Below are 17,349 nucleotides of genomic sequence, written 5' to 3' on the forward strand. Positions count from 1 at the left end.
TTAAGAAAAATTCTATGCACTGCACTACTATCCCATTAAGTAAAATGTATCATATTTATCACATTTGAATAATCTTTTATTAGATATTTTTTTTTTATTTAATAATAATGAATGTGCCATATTTTTATTAATAGAATGAAAGTAAAATGAGAGTGTGGTTTGCAATATTACTCATTTCATAAATATATATTTTTTGTAACTCTTTTAGTAAGTCAAGAATTTGTAAAAACATATTACCGGCATAAACATAGTGTTAATTTATCCTCTTAATTATGTGATGTCATTATTTTATCAAAGAGTTAGTTACATTGTCGTGGTTTGAACGAAAGAGAAGTGTTAGGTCTATATATAAATTTTATAAAAAAGAATTTAAACTCTGGCGTCACTTAATAAAATTTTACAATTTGAGTTTTCTTACGTAATATTTTTGTTTAAATCAAATATTTCTCAGAAGGAAAAAAAAAAAAAGAAAAAAAGCCGTTTCTTTCTACTTTTTTGGTTCACGAATTGGAAATAAAGATGATAAAAAAAAAAAAAATGAGAAAACATTTGAAAGATTTAAATTGGGTTTGAAGCAGACGCGATGGAGCAAGCGCGTGGTGGGAGCTAGCGGTCGGCTTCGGCTCGTTGAGAACTTTTTTGTTGTTGGTCTTGTTGTAGATGATGGTCTGTTGGACGATTCTTTCCTCGTCTACTACTCTACCCTCCCTGTCTTTTGTTTCCCTCACATCGCCCACACATATATAAAAGTCTAAGTCCCGTAGACCGCACAGAGGCCGAACGAGAAAGAAACGAATACACAATCTATACATTGTAGAATAATCTTCTCTCTCTCTCTCGGTCTTCAATTGCTTGCGAAAGTTGTGTTCCTCTTCTTGTTGGGATATCTCTACCGCGGAGAGATTCTCTTTCTCGCTCCCCGAATCACAATTTTCTCCAGGTTCGTTTTCCAATCTAATTCCTCTCAGACTGCTGTGCTCTTTTTCTTCAACATCGAAGCATCCTATCACGCTTAGTGATCCCTGCGTTGTAGTCTGCTTTGTAAGGTTTATTTGATCCATTTTGTTGCTCCTCTTTCCGTTGGTGATTCCTGGAATGTTTTCCTGTACGGAATTGTAGCGGATTTCAGCTTAGAGAGCGTTGTAGTGTAGAATTCATAGCGAATTGGACCCGTCAGTCTTTGAAGTTCCATGTTAGGGTTTCTGACGTTCCGTTTCTAAGCATAATTCCTCACTTGTTTGTATTCCATATTTACTCTTTTGGTTTTCATTATGCTGTGGATCCTTTAGCTTTTTTCTCGTTGCCTTCGTTGACGTTCCTGTGATCCTAAGCAATAAAATTTTTGTATAGCAATGATAGCCAATTGGACCTAAGAAATGTTGTAATTCATCGTTTAGGGTTATTGATTTTGTTTTAGGGATAGGGTTCAAACCTGTTTTAGTCTAGTATTATGCTTTATGCATCGTATTTTGTGTATTATTTGCTTTATTTTAGTGCTTCTGTTTCTAAAATTGGAGTGAATTTGGGGTTTATGTTGAATTTTTGCTTTTCTTGGCGTCTCTAATATGATTCTTTCACTACTTTACAGAAGCAATTGAACCGAAATTGCAGAAATTTGGAGTTTTGATGTTTTATGGTAGCATATTAGAATTGAATGCGTTTCTTTGTATAATTTGTTCAACTTTTCAAATTGTTGATGTGATTTTGTAATTTTTGAACAGTAGGAAATGGGTAATAAACTTGGGAGAAGGAGACAAGTGGTAGATGAGAAGTACACCAAACCACAGGGACTTTACAATCATAAAGATGTAGATCATAAGAAGCTTCGAAAGCTAATACTTGAATCTAAGCTTGCTCCATGCTACCCTGGAGATGAAGAATGCATTTGTGATCTTGAAGAGTGTCCGATTTGCTTTCTGGTAAGAAAATTGAAGCTAAATACTTCTATAAGTTGGTTTTGCTGACTGCATATTAGTTGTTCTATAGAAAAGTTTTTGGAAGCCAGTAAACCGAAAACATAATATTTTAGTGCTTATTGTTATCATCATTTGGGTTTATAAATCAGCACACCAAATATCCATGGCAGCCAAATTTATTATTTAGTTTTCTGCATTTTAATTGATGGCTTTTCATTTTGGTTGCATTGGTGTTGTATTTCCTAATTGACTGTTTGCATTATTTCCATTATTTTAGTATTATCCAAGTCTCAACCGGTCAAGATGTTGCATGAAAAGCATTTGCACAGGTGATTGATTATTTAGAAATATCCAAGATGATAAGTGTACAATATTATATGCATGGAATTTGACTTGTCTTCTTTTCACCAGAGTGTTTTCTACAGATGAAAGTTCCCAATTCAACACGTCCGACACAGTATCCTTCATCATTAACTATAGCCTATAGGCCTTTTTTTTTTTTTTTTTTTTTTTTTTTCAGTGGCCATTTTATTGTCTGTCTTTAACAGTTTGGAGGTGTCCTTTTTGCAAAACTGCAAATTATGCTGTGGAGTATCGAGGTGTTAAAACAAAGGAAGAGAAGTGTTTGGAGCAGATTGTAAGATTTGATTTGGCCACTTTTGTTTTTTTATTGGTTAATAGCTCTGGTAGTTTTACTCACAAATGCCCTTGAAGGTGATTTATGTGATTTGAAATTATGCAGGAAGAGCAGCGCGTTATAGAAGCCAAGATTAGGATACGGCAGCAGGAACTTCAGGATGAAGAAGAGAGAATGCTGAAAAGGCAAGAACCCAGCTATTTGTGTGGAAATGTGACACCCACAGAGGTTGAATGTAGCTCAGTAACGGGTATTATTTTTGGTCTGTTTCCTTTATGTATCTAATGTTCAATATTTAGTGATTATATCATTTATATACTAGTTTCATTTCTGTATTTGCAGTTCCATATTCCAGGTCTCCTGTTGAAAGTGAGGAAATTGTCGCATCTCGCGATTCATCTCCATCTCCAATGATCCGACCATCTCCCCTTCCACGCCCAGCTCATAGAACAAATAGGTATTTGATGATCTTAGTTGTAGCAATGCCAGTATGTGTATTTTTATGCTATTTGTGTTTCCTGTGTATTCTTCTTCAAATGAATTTATAAACAATTAAAATGAATTAGTCGATGAAACCAAAGAAAAGAGACGAAAATTGGCATTGCTACTTCATAAAGATATATTAATTAAAACACTTTCCTTCTCAATAAGTCAAAATATATGATTGTTCCTACAATTATTGTCTGCTAATATTTTTTTACCAATCAAAAAATAATATTTCATTGTTTAATCAAAACCACATCCTCATGTCTTCTGTCTTCTTTCATTCTCATTAGAGAATGATAAGAGAATACAATCCCACAATGGTAATAAGAAACAAGTCATATAGAGTGGGTGAGTTATAAAGGTAGTCATGGGTGACAAGTCCCACATTAACTACTTGGTGAGACTGGGCTTTTTAAGTGATTCTAGGGAAACTTCAAAGTTGACTAGTCTTTTTTGTTATAGTGCAGATGTGCCTAGCACTTTCCTTGGGTCGTTAAATATGGTATCAGTGCCACATGGTGAGGCCAGCAAAGTAAAACTGGAGCCTTGTGTAGGATGGGTTGTCTATAAAGGTAGGAATAGGTGTTAAGTCCCACATTGGCTACTTAGTAGGTGAAACTGGACTTTGCAAGTGATTTATTGGGAAGTTTTAAATTGACTTGTCTTTTTAGAGTTAATAGTGCAGATGTCGCTTGCACTTTTCTTGGGTTGAACATAAAGTTTGGTTGGAAGAATAATATATTTATTCTTAATGGAAGACTTCGGATTGCCTGGTAACTGTATAAAATAGCTCTGTTGTTGGTTGACGTATAGGTTTTTCTCCTGTTTTTTCCCTGCTTCTTGTTTCTTGGTGATTCCAAGAATATTGAAATGCAGGGTAATAGGATATAAGATTTGCGCAAAAAGGGAAGCTTCTGTAACACCAAGAAAAAAAAAGCAAATTAGTCCCCCCCCCCCCCCCCCCCCCCCAAAAAAAAAAAAAAAGAACTCTTTGTTTAAAAAGGTGCTCAAACACTCCCTATGTTTGCCTAATTTGAGACTCTCTCCCTGTGATATTGTTCCTTCTAGAAATGGCCTCATGTGCTATGCTTAAATGAGAAAAAGATCTCTCAGTTAGTTTTTCCATCTACCGTCACTAATGCAAAACATGTGGCAGTCCTATTGCCACGTTAAAAATTTATTAACTACATATAATAATTTAAAATAATAAATAATTCTTTTAAAGGAAATTGAATAATAGAATTCTGTCATAAGAAATGCAAACATTTTGTTATTTGAAAATGCAAATTAAAGAGGGCTTTCCCTGCCGGCACCACCATCTTGTGGTGGCTTAAATTAGGGTGTTAACTCCAAATCCCTTTAGTAATGAGGTTTTCAACTATTATTTATTGTGAATCCGTTTTCAAGTAGTAAGAAATTGCCCCTGGTTAATGAAGGTGCAGGAAAACTGACTGTGAAGTTTATTCAGAACAAAAAAAAGAGAACTGGCCCGGTCAAAAACCAGCTAGTTTGATTGGTATTAGGTGGGTCAGGTTTGGCCCATCTTTGAACACCCTTACAGTTAATATTTAATTCCTTATACTTTTTAGAATAATTAAAAAATTACCTTGTTGAAGGGTATATAGTTGATCAAAAGGATCATCTTGAAGTTTTCATAAGAGCTTTTTAAGATGGCGGAGAATATTAAAAGATCATTTTGCTCTCTCTCTGACTCTTCGTCTTCCATTCCCGGTGCTTCTCACTAGGAATAATCCTTAATCTTTCTTGGTTTTCCTTTTTCTTCTAGTTATTTCCTTAGTTAGGTAAAGATGGAACGTAGATTTTGGATAGAAACTAAGATGTTCGTGTTTAGTACGAAAGGTGGCAACTTTTTCTGTATCTCTAAGAAGAGTAGGAAGTTGACGAAGTCCTTTATCTTAGTGGGGGTATGGTTGTTTGGATGGCTAAGGTGGTGGAGGAATGTTTGAGGTCATCAGGAAAAATGGAATCTTACCAGACTACAAGGGAGGGAAATAGAGCAATCTTGGTTCAAAGGTGTCAAAATTCGTATGGTAGTGTAACTCCCCTTCCTGTAGGTTAGGTTTGTTACGTACATTCATAGCATAATGACCGGTAAAGAGATTCGAGATCATAAAAAGTCCTCGTTTATTTAACATGTAACATGATTCATGCGTGACTAACTCCGTGAACACAACTTCTTCATCTTGTCTTTCACTTATTTAGTGGCCATCATAACGTGTGCATTGGTCCAATTGTTGTTGACCATAAATAACATATCGTAACATGGGTGAACCACACTTGGGTCTGTGGACCGTATAACATATCATGACATGTAATGAAACACGCTTGAGTCTGTGGCACTAAATATCATAACCTGTGGTCAACGTGGCTTACCAAGGGAGGAGGGATGTGCATCTGAGTTCAAGAGGCTAGGTCGGCAACTTCTGTGGTGTTTTCAAGCGAGGTGGCCGCCTAGGTTGGTGAGAATGGTGTCTTGGCTATCTGTGTAGGAAATTTTGGTTCCAGGTGGAAAGGTTTTGGTTGTGTGAATTCTTTGTTTGATGGAGGGACTGCTGTGGGGAAAAGAGGATTTATACTAGGGTTTTTGCCGTGTGAATTAGTTACCAATTAGGAAAGTATTTAAACTTGGGAAATCAAACTAAGAGAGAAAAGAGGCATACAGAGTGGAAGAATCCTATTCAAATAAAATTACTATCTCACAACTAATCTGATAAAATGTTCTACTAGAATAATAATAACACTAAAATCCTAAGCCCTAATTTAGGAACCATATGTTACAGGTAGGTTTGTGAAGTTGATTGGGTTTGGCTCTGGTACGGGAAAGTGTATCATTGTGATTCTATAACATATATGACAAAAAGCCTGGTAAAGAGACTCATTATTTTGAAATACCTCATTTATTGAAAAGCTTAATTGAAAGGACATAAATAGTCTTGAAACTTGAAACTGAAATAAAGCAAAACACGAGCTAGTCTTAAACAAGACTAGTTATTGAAATGACAAAAAAGAAAAAGAAAAACTTAATCCTTGTGTAAATGACACTTACTCATCTCTAAGTCCTTATACTAGAACTACTCTTGGCCATCCAACTCTGCATCATCATAATCACCATCTGTGGCAATCAACATAGAAGAAAACGGAAAGACAGACAATAACAAAAATAAGTCGAATACACAATAAATAGCACATCATATCGTAAAATATTATTTAACTTAGCATAAACTTAATTTTTGAAGCCTCATCACAACTTACATATATCATTCACAGAATTCTCATAGCATGTCTATTCATCAACAACATGAGCGGAAACATACATAATCATGGCGGACAAATAAACATGAATGCATGAATAACTTGTTTATCTTGTGTTTAATATGTTATATGGAGAACCACTTTTGAGTCCATGGCACCCCATAACTTATCATGTAGTGAAACACGCTTGAGTCCGTGTTTCACTTAATTGGCATAACATGGAGTGAAACACGCTTGAGTCCGTGTTCACTTATCTTGCATGACATGGAAGGAAACACGCTTGAGTCCGTGTTTTACTTAACTTGTGTAACATGGAGTAAAACATGCTTGGGTTTCACTTAACTTGCATGACATGGAGTGAAACACGCTTGAGTCCGTGTTTCACTTAACTTGCATGACATGGAGTGAAACACGCTTGGGTCCGTGTTCACTTAACTTGTGGTAACCACGCTTGAGTCCGTGATACCGTCTTAGCATAACTTGTGGTGGTTAACACGCTTGGGTCCGTAGTACCTTAAAATGTTTATCTTTCTTGATGCATGATAACTTTCTTGGACTTCATAGACTTTTCTAGCATGGCATATTCTTGTACATGGCATGGCATAACATTATATATTCTTGTACATGGTATAGCATAGCATGACATGGCCTAACATGATATAACCATTTTATGACATTTCATGGCATGCATGATTTGAGAACTACATGAACATGGCATACATGATCTGGCTATTTATTACATGGCATGCTTGACTTAAGTTATTGCATAAACAATACATGGCATACATGGTCTAAGTACTACATGAATGTAGCATGCATGATTTGGCTATTTAATTCATAGCATACTCATCTTAAATTATTATATGATCATATCATGGCTTTCATGTGATTTTAGTAACATTCTATCCATCAATCAACAATCCATAATAGCATAACATATATAAGCTTACTTTCATGTAAATCATTGTAATTCATAGAAGTTCGTGAAAGCGATCTAACCTTGACTTGGCTCTTAGCGCAACGTAGATAGCCATCAAAACCATATCATGTTATCATACCCAATTATAATATTTACATTACGCATACATTTATATGATCATACTATTTACCTCTTAGCGTTGTTTCTTGATTTTCGACTTGTGCGCGTTACCTATACGAGATGCTAATCGTCACTAATATTTCTAGGAAAATATATCATAGCATCTAAGTACTAAGAATCATGCCATAAATTAATATAACAATTAATTAGCTATACTAAAATTAATATATATAATATTATTTAAAAACCATAAAATATCCCTTGGTTTTATATTTAAAAGAATATAACATAATAAAATTTACACACTCTGATCTGACCAGCCCATGAGAAAAAAAAAACTAAAATAATAGGTTCCATAAAATTCAATAGAATAAAGTTTAAGACTTTCTTTATATCCCCTAAACACACTTTATTAAAAAAAAAGGGTTGTAAAACTTGGCCTGGCTTAAAATCTCAGCCCAGCCCCTAATTAACGAAGCAGCCCATTTAAAGTTATAAATCAGTTTCTGTAAAAACACAACCAGCCCAATATAATCCTCAAACCCACACAACTTTAATCCACAAACTCTATTACGGTAGTTCCTAAAATAAATAAAGCCCACCCAAATAAGGACAAAACCAGAAACAACTTAACCCAGCCCCTAAATAAACTCATCTTAATAAAAGGCATACGGGAGGGTGGAAAATAGAGGAATAAAGAAATTCGTAGCACAAGAGCAGCACCATACAAATGGAAAACAGACAACTCGCCGAGAAAAAGACCAGCTGTGACGAAGACTCTGGTGGCTGGGTTTGACTGGCAATGTACTGGGCTTCTCTGGGTAGGGTGGTGCGACAGAGTGAGAGAAAGAAAGGGGGTTAGAGTGAGAGGCTGAAACCGAAAAGAAGTAGAGGTTGGAGGAGGGTGAGTGCGACGACAGTGGCTTACCGGAGGAAGTGGGTTCGTCGGAGATGAACTGGCCGGCGATTTCTGTGGGTAAAGGTGGTTCTCCGACGTTCTGGGGGTGGTCGGCTGAGAGTGCAGGAAAAAAATGAAGCCTATGAGAGTTGAGTTTTTCTGCAAAACTTTTTGTGTAAAGAACCAGAGTGTAACGTGGGATTTTTATGGAGGAAGGGTTTCTTATTTACCTGGGTCACCAGGAGATTAGATAGGAAGTGGTTTGAGTGTTGATTTGATCTAAGAATCTTTTTTTAAAAACATTTGATACTTATCCAATAACAACAGATGAACCAAGATAAGAGGAACTACTTTAAAAACTCTAATTAATCTGGTCTATTATCCCATTTAAAAAAAAATAATCATAAGCATCTGATAAAAAAAATATAAGTAAATAATAAAATGAATAAATAAAATAATAACATAGTAATTATAAATAATCAAATAAATAAATAAATTCTAACTGAATTAATCTAAGATCCTATTCTAGGTTCGTATGTTACAGATTCCTGAAGGGAAGAAAGGGAGTGGATAGGCTGGTTTTGTGAGGATAATGAGAGAGATGGTTGGTTCTAATTCCTCTGTTTCTGTTTCTGAAAACAGAGTTGTTACAAACAATGGTGTTGCTCGGGAATCCAGAGGTAGAGAGGTGATATCAGATACTTCTTACAAAGGTGTTACCTCTCCTCGTGAAGCTCTTTACCAGTTGGCATTGATGAAACCAGTGTATGGTAATTCTGGTTTTTGCCAGAAAAATGGAAATGGTAATACTAGTAAGGATGAGCTAGTGTCGGCTGTAAGAAATAGGAAGGATGGTATGAATGTTATATCCCGGCGGAATCATCTTGATGGCGGGGTTGATGGTTGGCTTTCCGTGGCGCTACAAAGAAAGGAGAAGTCGAAGGGTCTATGGCATGTTCGGGCAAAGTTTATCGGCTGGAAGGAGAGGTTGGATTCATTGTTGAAGGAAGTTGATGGGGGCTTGGGCCAGGATTTTGTGGCATTAAAGTGGTAAAGGAGGCGATGCGAGTTTTGTCTGGGCCTATGGATTCTAATGCTAATAAGGGAGAAAGGGAGGTGGGCTGGTCAGAGGCCCAGTAAATAGGCCTATTCAATGGAGGGCTAAGCCTATGTGGGCAGCAGGTTTCCAAAAGCCAAGGAGTGGTGGCTCAGCCCAAGGTTTTGGCGGCTCTGTTGGATGTTTCGACTTCACAGATAGGGTTGTTGGCAGCGGGCAAGTTCTCTAGAGGTAATCCGACGTCAAGTTCTCAACGCAACTCTTCATCAACATGGATCTAAGGATTTGACAAGTGTGGTTGTCCAGCCCAGACCTACAACGGCTCAGATGGAAGGATCTTCAACAAAGAATGGGTCGACAGCAGTAGATGACTCTTTTGGGGGTTCCAAAGGAACAAGTATTACTCCGGTGAAGGGAAGGCAGATGTTGTCTTCAGATCCTGTGGTTTTGAAGGTTAATTCCCACCACGAGAAGGGTAGAGAGGAGTCGGTGCAGTCACGGTCATTTTCACAGTTATGCAATGGTGGTGTTGAGCAGGTGGTAGTGGAGGAAGTAGATGGTGGTGAGGGGTTGAGAGTCAAAAATGCTCCTGGGTTTGTTGAGAAGTTTGATTCTGGGGTCCCATGTACCCAGTTTAATAACTTAGACGTTGCAGCTGGGTCTTGGTGGAGGGGAAGGTTCTGAGGCAAGTGATTCAGGGAGTTGTTTGTATCAAATGAGGATTTGGATCTTGAGCTGTTGTGTTCTATTCCTCTAGGAATTGAATGGACTAATAAATCCTATGATTGGGTGTTGAGATAAGTGGATGAAATCAAGGATTGCATGGGAATCTCTTGCGACAGTTTTGAGGAACAATTTATAGCACTCCTTATAGCTATTGAGGCTGGTCAACCATGTTTGGCTAGATCCACTTCAAAAAAGGAGAGGGAATTGAGGAGCTTGTCGTACTCCATTAATTATAACATAAAGGGAGGAAGTGCCTTTAGAGATAAAGGCAAGGAGAGGGCTGCCAACAGTTACCAATGAAACCTAAGATTATTTCTTGGAATGTTTGGGGGCTTAATGATTATAGAAAATGTTTCTGGGTGAAGAATTTGATCCGTAAGTGGAGGGTTGATGTTATGTGCTTTCAGGAGACCAAGCTGAAGTTTGTTAATCAATCAATTGTTAATAGTTTGTGGAGTTGTCATAGTGTGGGGTGGGTTGAATTAGTTTCGAATGGAGCTTTGGGTGGTATTGTTGTTAAGTGGGATAGGAGGGTTGTGGAGTTGATAGATCATTATGTGGGAGAATTTTTGGTGGCTTGCTATTTTAAGAATGTGGATGATGGATTCAAATGGGCTTTTGCTGGTGTTTATGGCCCTAATTTGGATAGTAATAGGTGAATTTTATGGAATGAAATGGTGGGTCTTTGTTGCTGATGGGATCTTCCTTGGCGTTTTGGAGGGGATTTCAACATTACTCAGTTTCCTAGCGAGCGAGTGGGGGATCCTCTCATGCGATGACTGTTTTTTCAGATCTTATTTTCAAGTTAGATTTGATTGATTTACCGATGGCCGGTGGGGATTTTACGTGGTCCAATGGAAGGGCATGGTCCAAGGATTTATGCTTTTGGCTTCTTGGGAAGCTTGTTTTCCTGATTTGAGTTAGAAAAGGTTACCGAGAATTTGTTCTGATCATTATCCCATTATGTTGGATTGTGGGGGCATTATTAGAGGGCCTAGGTATTTTGAATTTGAAAATATGTGGTTGGAGGAAGAGGGCTTTGTGGATAGGGTGAGGTTGTGGTGGTCTTCATACCTTTTTTCTGGTACTCCGAGTTTTGTATTGGCTGGTAAAATCAAAGCTCTAAAACAAGATTTAAACAATATTTCAGACTTGGCAATTCACATATATCTCCTCTTGGCTTTTGCCTACCGGTATGTCACACTGGTACTTGTGCCTGATGCTTAAAACCTTTTATATGATGGCTTCATACAGTCCTGGACCGGAAATTTCTTGTGGGTACTTTTGAATATTAGTTGGCACTTCTAGCAAACATGAGTTTTAGTACAGATGTGATTCGTACAATTTTTACTTGGGTGTGCAGAAATTTGGTTTTTTTTTTAGACTGGCATATGGGATGCTATGTCATAATATGGTGGTTAGATATTTTCCTTTCTTCTTTTTTTTTTTTTTTTTTTTTTTTTTTTTTTCTGAATTTTTAGACCTCTTTTAATACTTCTGATTATTAGATGTTTTGAATTGAATCTCTCATGTTTGGCGAATAGTTTTCATGGCAACTTTATAATTTATTATCAAATTCTGGAGTTGCAGGGATGACGATTTTGACCTTGATCTTGAGGACATAATGGTCATGGAAGCAATTTGGCTTTCCATTCAGGTACATCGATTAAGTCAATTTTTGTATTGTGCTTCATTTAATTAACTATTTGAGATATTGTTACTTTCAAAAATATTATTTTTTAAATAATTTTTTTAAAAGTCCTTGCTTTTAATTAAATAATTTGAGAACTAAGTACACATGATATGAGCTAGATGGTTCTTTAAAGAATTACAATTGGAATATCAGAATGTCCAAAAACTAAAGGAGAGATAGGTAATGGACCGTGCTGACATTATTCATCCACTCAAACAAACTAAAGGAGAGATAGGTAATGGACCAGTCAAACAAAGATTTCAAAACAGTTTCAATTTGTTGTCTTGAGATATGAAAACCTCATCTATTACTCTTTATTTTTTTTTTATAAAAACCCTCCTTTATTTGTATATTGAGACTTGTATACTTAACAAATCAAAATGCTACAAACTTGTTTTGGTTTTGTTGATACGAGCCGCGATCCCAACCCGCTATAATAAGGTTAGGATTGGACACAATTGGGTTTAGATCAATTCGGGTCAGCCCAACTAAATAATCGGTTCCTGTTGGGTCAACCTGCAAGTTCACATGTTGATCTGAGTGACCTAATTATCCAAAAAAGAAATGAAAAGAAAGTCATTTGGCTCACGGCTCACTCAGGTCAACCTGTGACCCAAAGGCCCACTAGATTTCTTTTTTGTTAGATATTGAGTTTTAGATTGAGAAATATAGCACTTATTTTAAAAGATTTTTTATAATATAGCGTTCACCTTGTTATCCAACAATAGGAATGATAAAATATTTGTGAATATTATTTTTTTATCCTTTTTTCTTGGGTCAAACAGGTCGACACAACACACCTGGGATAAAGAAACAGGTCAAATGGGTTGTGCCAGGTCAACCCGTAAAACATGCATGTTGGGTTTGGGTCAGGGTGATTGACCCATTCAATTATTCTTGTTGGCTAAAAAATGATCCCAATGACCTGACCTGTTTGATAGCCCTATGTTGGACTGCTTGAGTGCCTCTAAAGGAGCTTAGTAACTGCTGCAATTATTGATTTGCTCTAAGAATTGATTTTTTGTTCACTCATTTTAGTCATTCTATATCTAGTTGACTTTATTATTTTATTGTGTGTTTCTCATGTATAAACTGCTGTAGTCAGGCCATACCACTTTTCTTGATTAATAAAGTTTTCAGTGATAAAAAAAAAAATAGAATTTATTGCTTGAACATGATGTTGAGAAGTTCTTATATGTTGCTATTAAGAGTAATCGCTCATTCATTTTTTTAAAGGAAACTGGTGTGGAATGCTTTATGAACATTCTGAATGGAGCATAGAAACTTGGAATTACATTTGGATTAGCTACTATTTCTCCTTGGACAGAGTGTTGATTCTATGGGTCAAACAGTAGTTTGATATTTTCAGAAGTTTGTTTGATGTATATGATCTTTGATGTTGGTATGCCTCTTTTTATTCAGTGTTCATCATTCTATGTTGCATATAAGGATGCCCATTGGAAGTTTATAGGTACCGTGTAGAGACGTTTGCATGGTATTCTTTCATGGTGAAACTTAGATTAGTAATCTAGTTCAAATTCCTATGGAATCTTTCTTTTCTAGCACTTATTGTGATAGATTGGAGTGGTCGATACTAGCGAGTCTCCATGGAAAGGCATTCCACGAGTATAACTTTTTGTCAGTTATAAGTTAGAACAAAGTGGCAAAATGTAGACAAGAATATATGATACCCCAGATTATGCGTATACCTTCGTATTACTAGGTTGATTTCGATACCTTTGTTACTATCTGGGGATTTCTTAACTAAGCCTATGTTATACCTCAAAAAGAATAATCAAGGCTACAATTCGCTGCAATTACTTATACAACCTAATTATACATAGTAAACAAATCGGATTTGACACCCATGCAATGCCATTACAAGCCCTCTACTGCTGTACTCCAAACATTCAGCAAAGTATTTCACAACTTCTGTCACAATTAGGGTGATGCTTTGTTAGTTGTCTTGGGCTATGCCTATTTACTTGGAATAAAATCTCTTATTACCTAAAATAAAATAAAAAAGTTGTCTTGGGCTGTAGTTGTCTCTAAAATTTGATAAGTGAATCTTCATTGCAGAAAACCCAAAAATTTAAGTCAATATAAATTTTGTAATAATTATAAAATTATGAGTCACATCTTAGGGCTTGTTTGGACACTGAGAATTCTTAAAATTTCTCATAATTTCATTCTCAAACATCACTAAAAAACAACAAAACATTTTTCAATTTCAAATTTTCAACTATTTCATTTAATCATTATTTAAATACAAAAATCAATACAACTTTTTACAAACTTAAAAATAAAACACAAAAATCAAAACAACTTCTATAAACTTCAAAATAAAAATAATATTACAAAATTATATCAAACACTTTTTTAACTTTATAATATCTTTATTCAATTTTTTCTCTCATCTTTCTCAAAATCCAATAAAACATCTTCACTCAAACCATTTCACTGTTGTTCACAAAATTCTGAGATACTCCAAGTGTCCAAACATACCCTTACTCTATGGTTGTAGCCATTTAGTCGTTGCATTCTTTCCTTTGTTGAATGATTGGTTGAGGAACAACAGATAATAAAAGCTAAAATGTAACGCCCCAAGGAAGGCTCCAGTCACATCTAAGTCTATACTAAAAAATGATTAGTCAATGATACCATTTGAGCCACATTGGAATCATTAGAAAGAGCAAGAACTTCTCCTTCCAAGGCAATGACATCACCTACCCTTATTACATATCAGTCAATATGGCGTATCACAACATCGTAGGTGGCATGGCTTAAGTCCTACATTTCTGGTTGTGATAGTTCCTGATGCCATTTGTAACGCCCCAAGGCCCAAGTCACATTTGTGTCTATACTCCAAAAGAACTAGTCAATGAAAAAATTGAACTCTCATTGTAATCTTTATAAAGAACGAAAACTTCTCATTCTCAAGTAACGTGGGATCTCATACACCACCTACCCTTATCACTTATCGGTCAATATGGGAGGTATCATATAAAAGCTGGATTTAAAGAGACTATATCTTTGTAACTATTTATGTCATATACCAGTTATGGTTGTTCCCTTGTAAAACCATGCAAAGTTTCGTTTTGAACTTTTTTCTTGTGAGTTAGGAATGCCATTTTCCTCTCTAGTTTCTCTGCATGTGAGCCACGTATCTGTCTCATACTTTTTTAAGGTACCATCCCATGTACTGTATAATTTTCCCTTTCAATTTTGTAATCAAATATGTATATTACATTGTTAATGATTGTCTTCATATAATCTTCTCATCATGGAGTTTGACTGGCTTATAACATTCACTGAGAGCAGCTTATGATACACAGAATTTCCCAAATTGTAGTTGGCATAAGATGTAAAGAGTATACCAATGCAATGGCTATATAACTACCCCCTTCAATTTGCCTAGTTTAGAATTTGAAGACCTTGTATGTGTTGTAATTATGTAGTTTCGAATGCAAACATGGTATTTTCTTTCATGACTTGGTGTAGCCACTGTTGTTAGTTCTCAATCAATCTTTTTTTCTAATTTGAAGTTGGTCTTTTGGCTTCTCTAGTTTTGCTGATTAACCCCAGCTGACCCACAATTCCTTTGAATTGTACTAAAATGATTTTTACAGAACAGCAGACAGAGAAATCCACCCTACGGTGATTTTCATTCTGAGCAATATGCCATCGGAGGCTATGTCTCGCCTTCCATGGGTCCACCGGCTGGATCATCATCTTCCCCTTCAGGGGGTCTTGCTTGTGCCATAGCTGCCCTTGCTGAGCGTCAGCAAATAGGTGGAGAATCTTCTGTTAATCCCGACAGAAGTATGTCAGCGAGCAATATGCTTCCACAAGCTGGCAGGTTTTACAACCGGGTGGACAGAGAGAGAGACAGTTACCAAACTGCAGAGTGCGCAACAGAATCTTCAACTGATGGTAGGATGACTTTGACAAGGGATGATGGAGAATGTTATGGGGACCGTGGATCAGATGTTGCTGTAGCGGGCACCAGTTATGCAAGCTCAGATGCAGCAGAAGATTCTTCTGCATTGCCACTCCCTGATGAAATCGAGGACAACCTTCAAAATGCCACTGAGCCCATTGTTCCTGAGAGTTTTGAGGAACAGATGATGCTGGCTATGGCGGTGTCTTTGGCTGAAGCTCAAGCTATAGCTAGTGGACCTGGAGTTTCCTGGCAGTCGTAGTTCTACGTCTACCTACTAGTGATAGTCTTTATAAAACAGATGTTTCTGGCCATGGCTGTTTAGCTAGCCAAGACTCGAGCGTAGGACCCGAGTGCCCAAGCAGCAGCAAGAAACTTGTTCGAGTGTCAAGATAGCGATGATTCGCTTCCCTCCCTATACACTTTTATTGCCATATACAAATGTGAAGGGAAAACAGATTCTTTTAGTGAATGAAAGGTTTGCTGGTTTATGCTATGGTCGTAACCACCCCCACCCCCCCCCTTCCCCCCCCCCCCCAACAACAACAACAAAAAAATAATTCTAGTCTAGTAATTTTATTTCTTGTTTGAAAACCGTCCTGAAAGTTGCTTTAATTACTTCACTTGTTCTTGATTGTGTATTTATCGTTTCAACAGCGTAATTAGGACTTTCCTCACTTAGTTTCATATATCTCGTTCGGAGGTATGTGTGGTTTAGTAAGTATGTCACAGCATTTAATGTAGTAGCCCCCTGGGCTTTTGGGTCAGCATGGTCTGATTCCTTAAGAGGGCAATTCTTGTTACGGGGACCAAATAAGGAAGGTGCATTACGAATAAGGGAGGAGGGCCCAGCAAGATCAACTTCCAGCAAGCCTAGGAAATATTCTCCTTTGGCAATGTTGCCCTGTTTTGGAATAATTCAATTAGCATTTAATTTACTTATTATGTTTTATTTTTGGTTAGTTGAATAACGCAAGGACTATAACTTTGTAAGAGGATGATGAATGGAGGCAATCAAAAAATTATTCTCAAACTAGTTTTGAAGAGGCAGGTTCCTCATCAACCCAAGATTATTTTTGTCATTTTATTCAACACAGGCTTGATCCGGCATCTTTCCTAGCTGAACCACCATTAACTCGTTCCGTTGCCAAAGCTTGTAACATTTTGGCATTAGAGCATGTCATGGCGGATCCCCAAATAGAATGCTTGGAGCAATAGATGGTGAATTTTTGAAGTATTATGAAGAGGCTCATGAAAAAATTAGAAGAGACTAGATAGAAGGTGGACTTTTTGGCTAGCAGGAGTATGGGCGATGGAGAGGGTTCCTAATCAAGAAATAGGAATGGAAGGAACCATGGTGGAGGGCACAATGCAGCAGCACCCAAGTTTGCTAATTTGGACTTCCCAAAATACAATGGTTTGGATGATCCAACAAGTTGGATCTATAGGGTGGAACAATTTTTCGATTATCAACAGACCAAGGAGGCTAAGAAATTACATCTGGCTATGTATCACCTAGAAGGGGAGGTGCAAATGTGGTACCAGCTTTTTAAAGACAGTGAAGAGATCGTGTCGTGGGAAGCCTTAAAAGGAGGACTGAGAATTTGATATGGCCCAACTATGTTTGAAGATCACTTCGGTTCACTAAACAAGCTGCGCCAAACGGGCTTCGCCTGAGGATATC

The 17,349-nt window shown here is 36.9% G+C and overlaps 1 protein-coding gene across 3 annotated transcripts; it reads left to right on the forward strand.

Moving 5' to 3' along the window:
- Window positions 1–673: 673 nt before the first annotated feature.
- Window positions 674–16,161, forward strand: LOC122281043 (E3 ubiquitin-protein ligase DA2L-like). Of its 3 annotated transcripts, XM_043092249.1 has the most exons (10): window positions 674–940; window positions 1,589–1,636; window positions 1,722–1,919; window positions 2,194–2,245; window positions 2,328–2,373; window positions 2,472–2,553; window positions 2,659–2,803; window positions 2,896–3,010; window positions 11,623–11,689; window positions 15,355–16,161. In XM_043092249.1, exons 3-10 carry the CDS (start codon window positions 1,728–1,730, stop codon window positions 15,925–15,927), a joined length of 1,272 nt encoding a protein of 423 aa, XP_042948183.1. In that variant the 5' UTR covers window positions 674–940; window positions 1,589–1,636; window positions 1,722–1,727; the 3' UTR covers window positions 15,928–16,161. The 3 variants fall into 3 exon arrangements, with proteins under 3 accessions (XP_042948183.1, XP_042948182.1, XP_042948181.1); XM_043092248.1 differs by lacking the exon at window positions 1,589–1,636 and having other exon boundaries at window positions 1,725–1,919; XM_043092247.1 differs by lacking the exon at window positions 1,589–1,636 and having other exon boundaries at window positions 675–940.
- Window positions 16,162–17,349: the final 1,188 nt, after the last annotated feature.

The sequence above is a fragment of the Carya illinoinensis genome, chromosome 11 (assembly GCF_018687715.1).
Source record: "Carya illinoinensis cultivar Pawnee chromosome 11, C.illinoinensisPawnee_v1, whole genome shotgun sequence".
Lineage (NCBI taxonomy): Eukaryota > Viridiplantae > Streptophyta > Magnoliopsida > Fagales > Juglandaceae > Carya > Carya illinoinensis.

Bases quoted from the DNA above. Each gene is read 5' to 3' on its own strand.
- LOC122281043 (XM_043092249.1), top strand. From the start codon at position 1,728: ATGGGTAATAAACTTGGGAGAAGGAGACAAGTGGTAGATGAGAAGTAC. The intron at 2,804-2,895 runs GTATTATTTTTG...CTGTATTTGCAG, and splicing joins TGAATGTAGCTCAGTAACGG to TTCCATATTCCAGGTCTCCT. The intron at 11,690-15,354 runs GTACATCGATTA...TGATTTTTACAG, and splicing joins CAATTTGGCTTTCCATTCAG to AACAGCAGACAGAGAAATCC.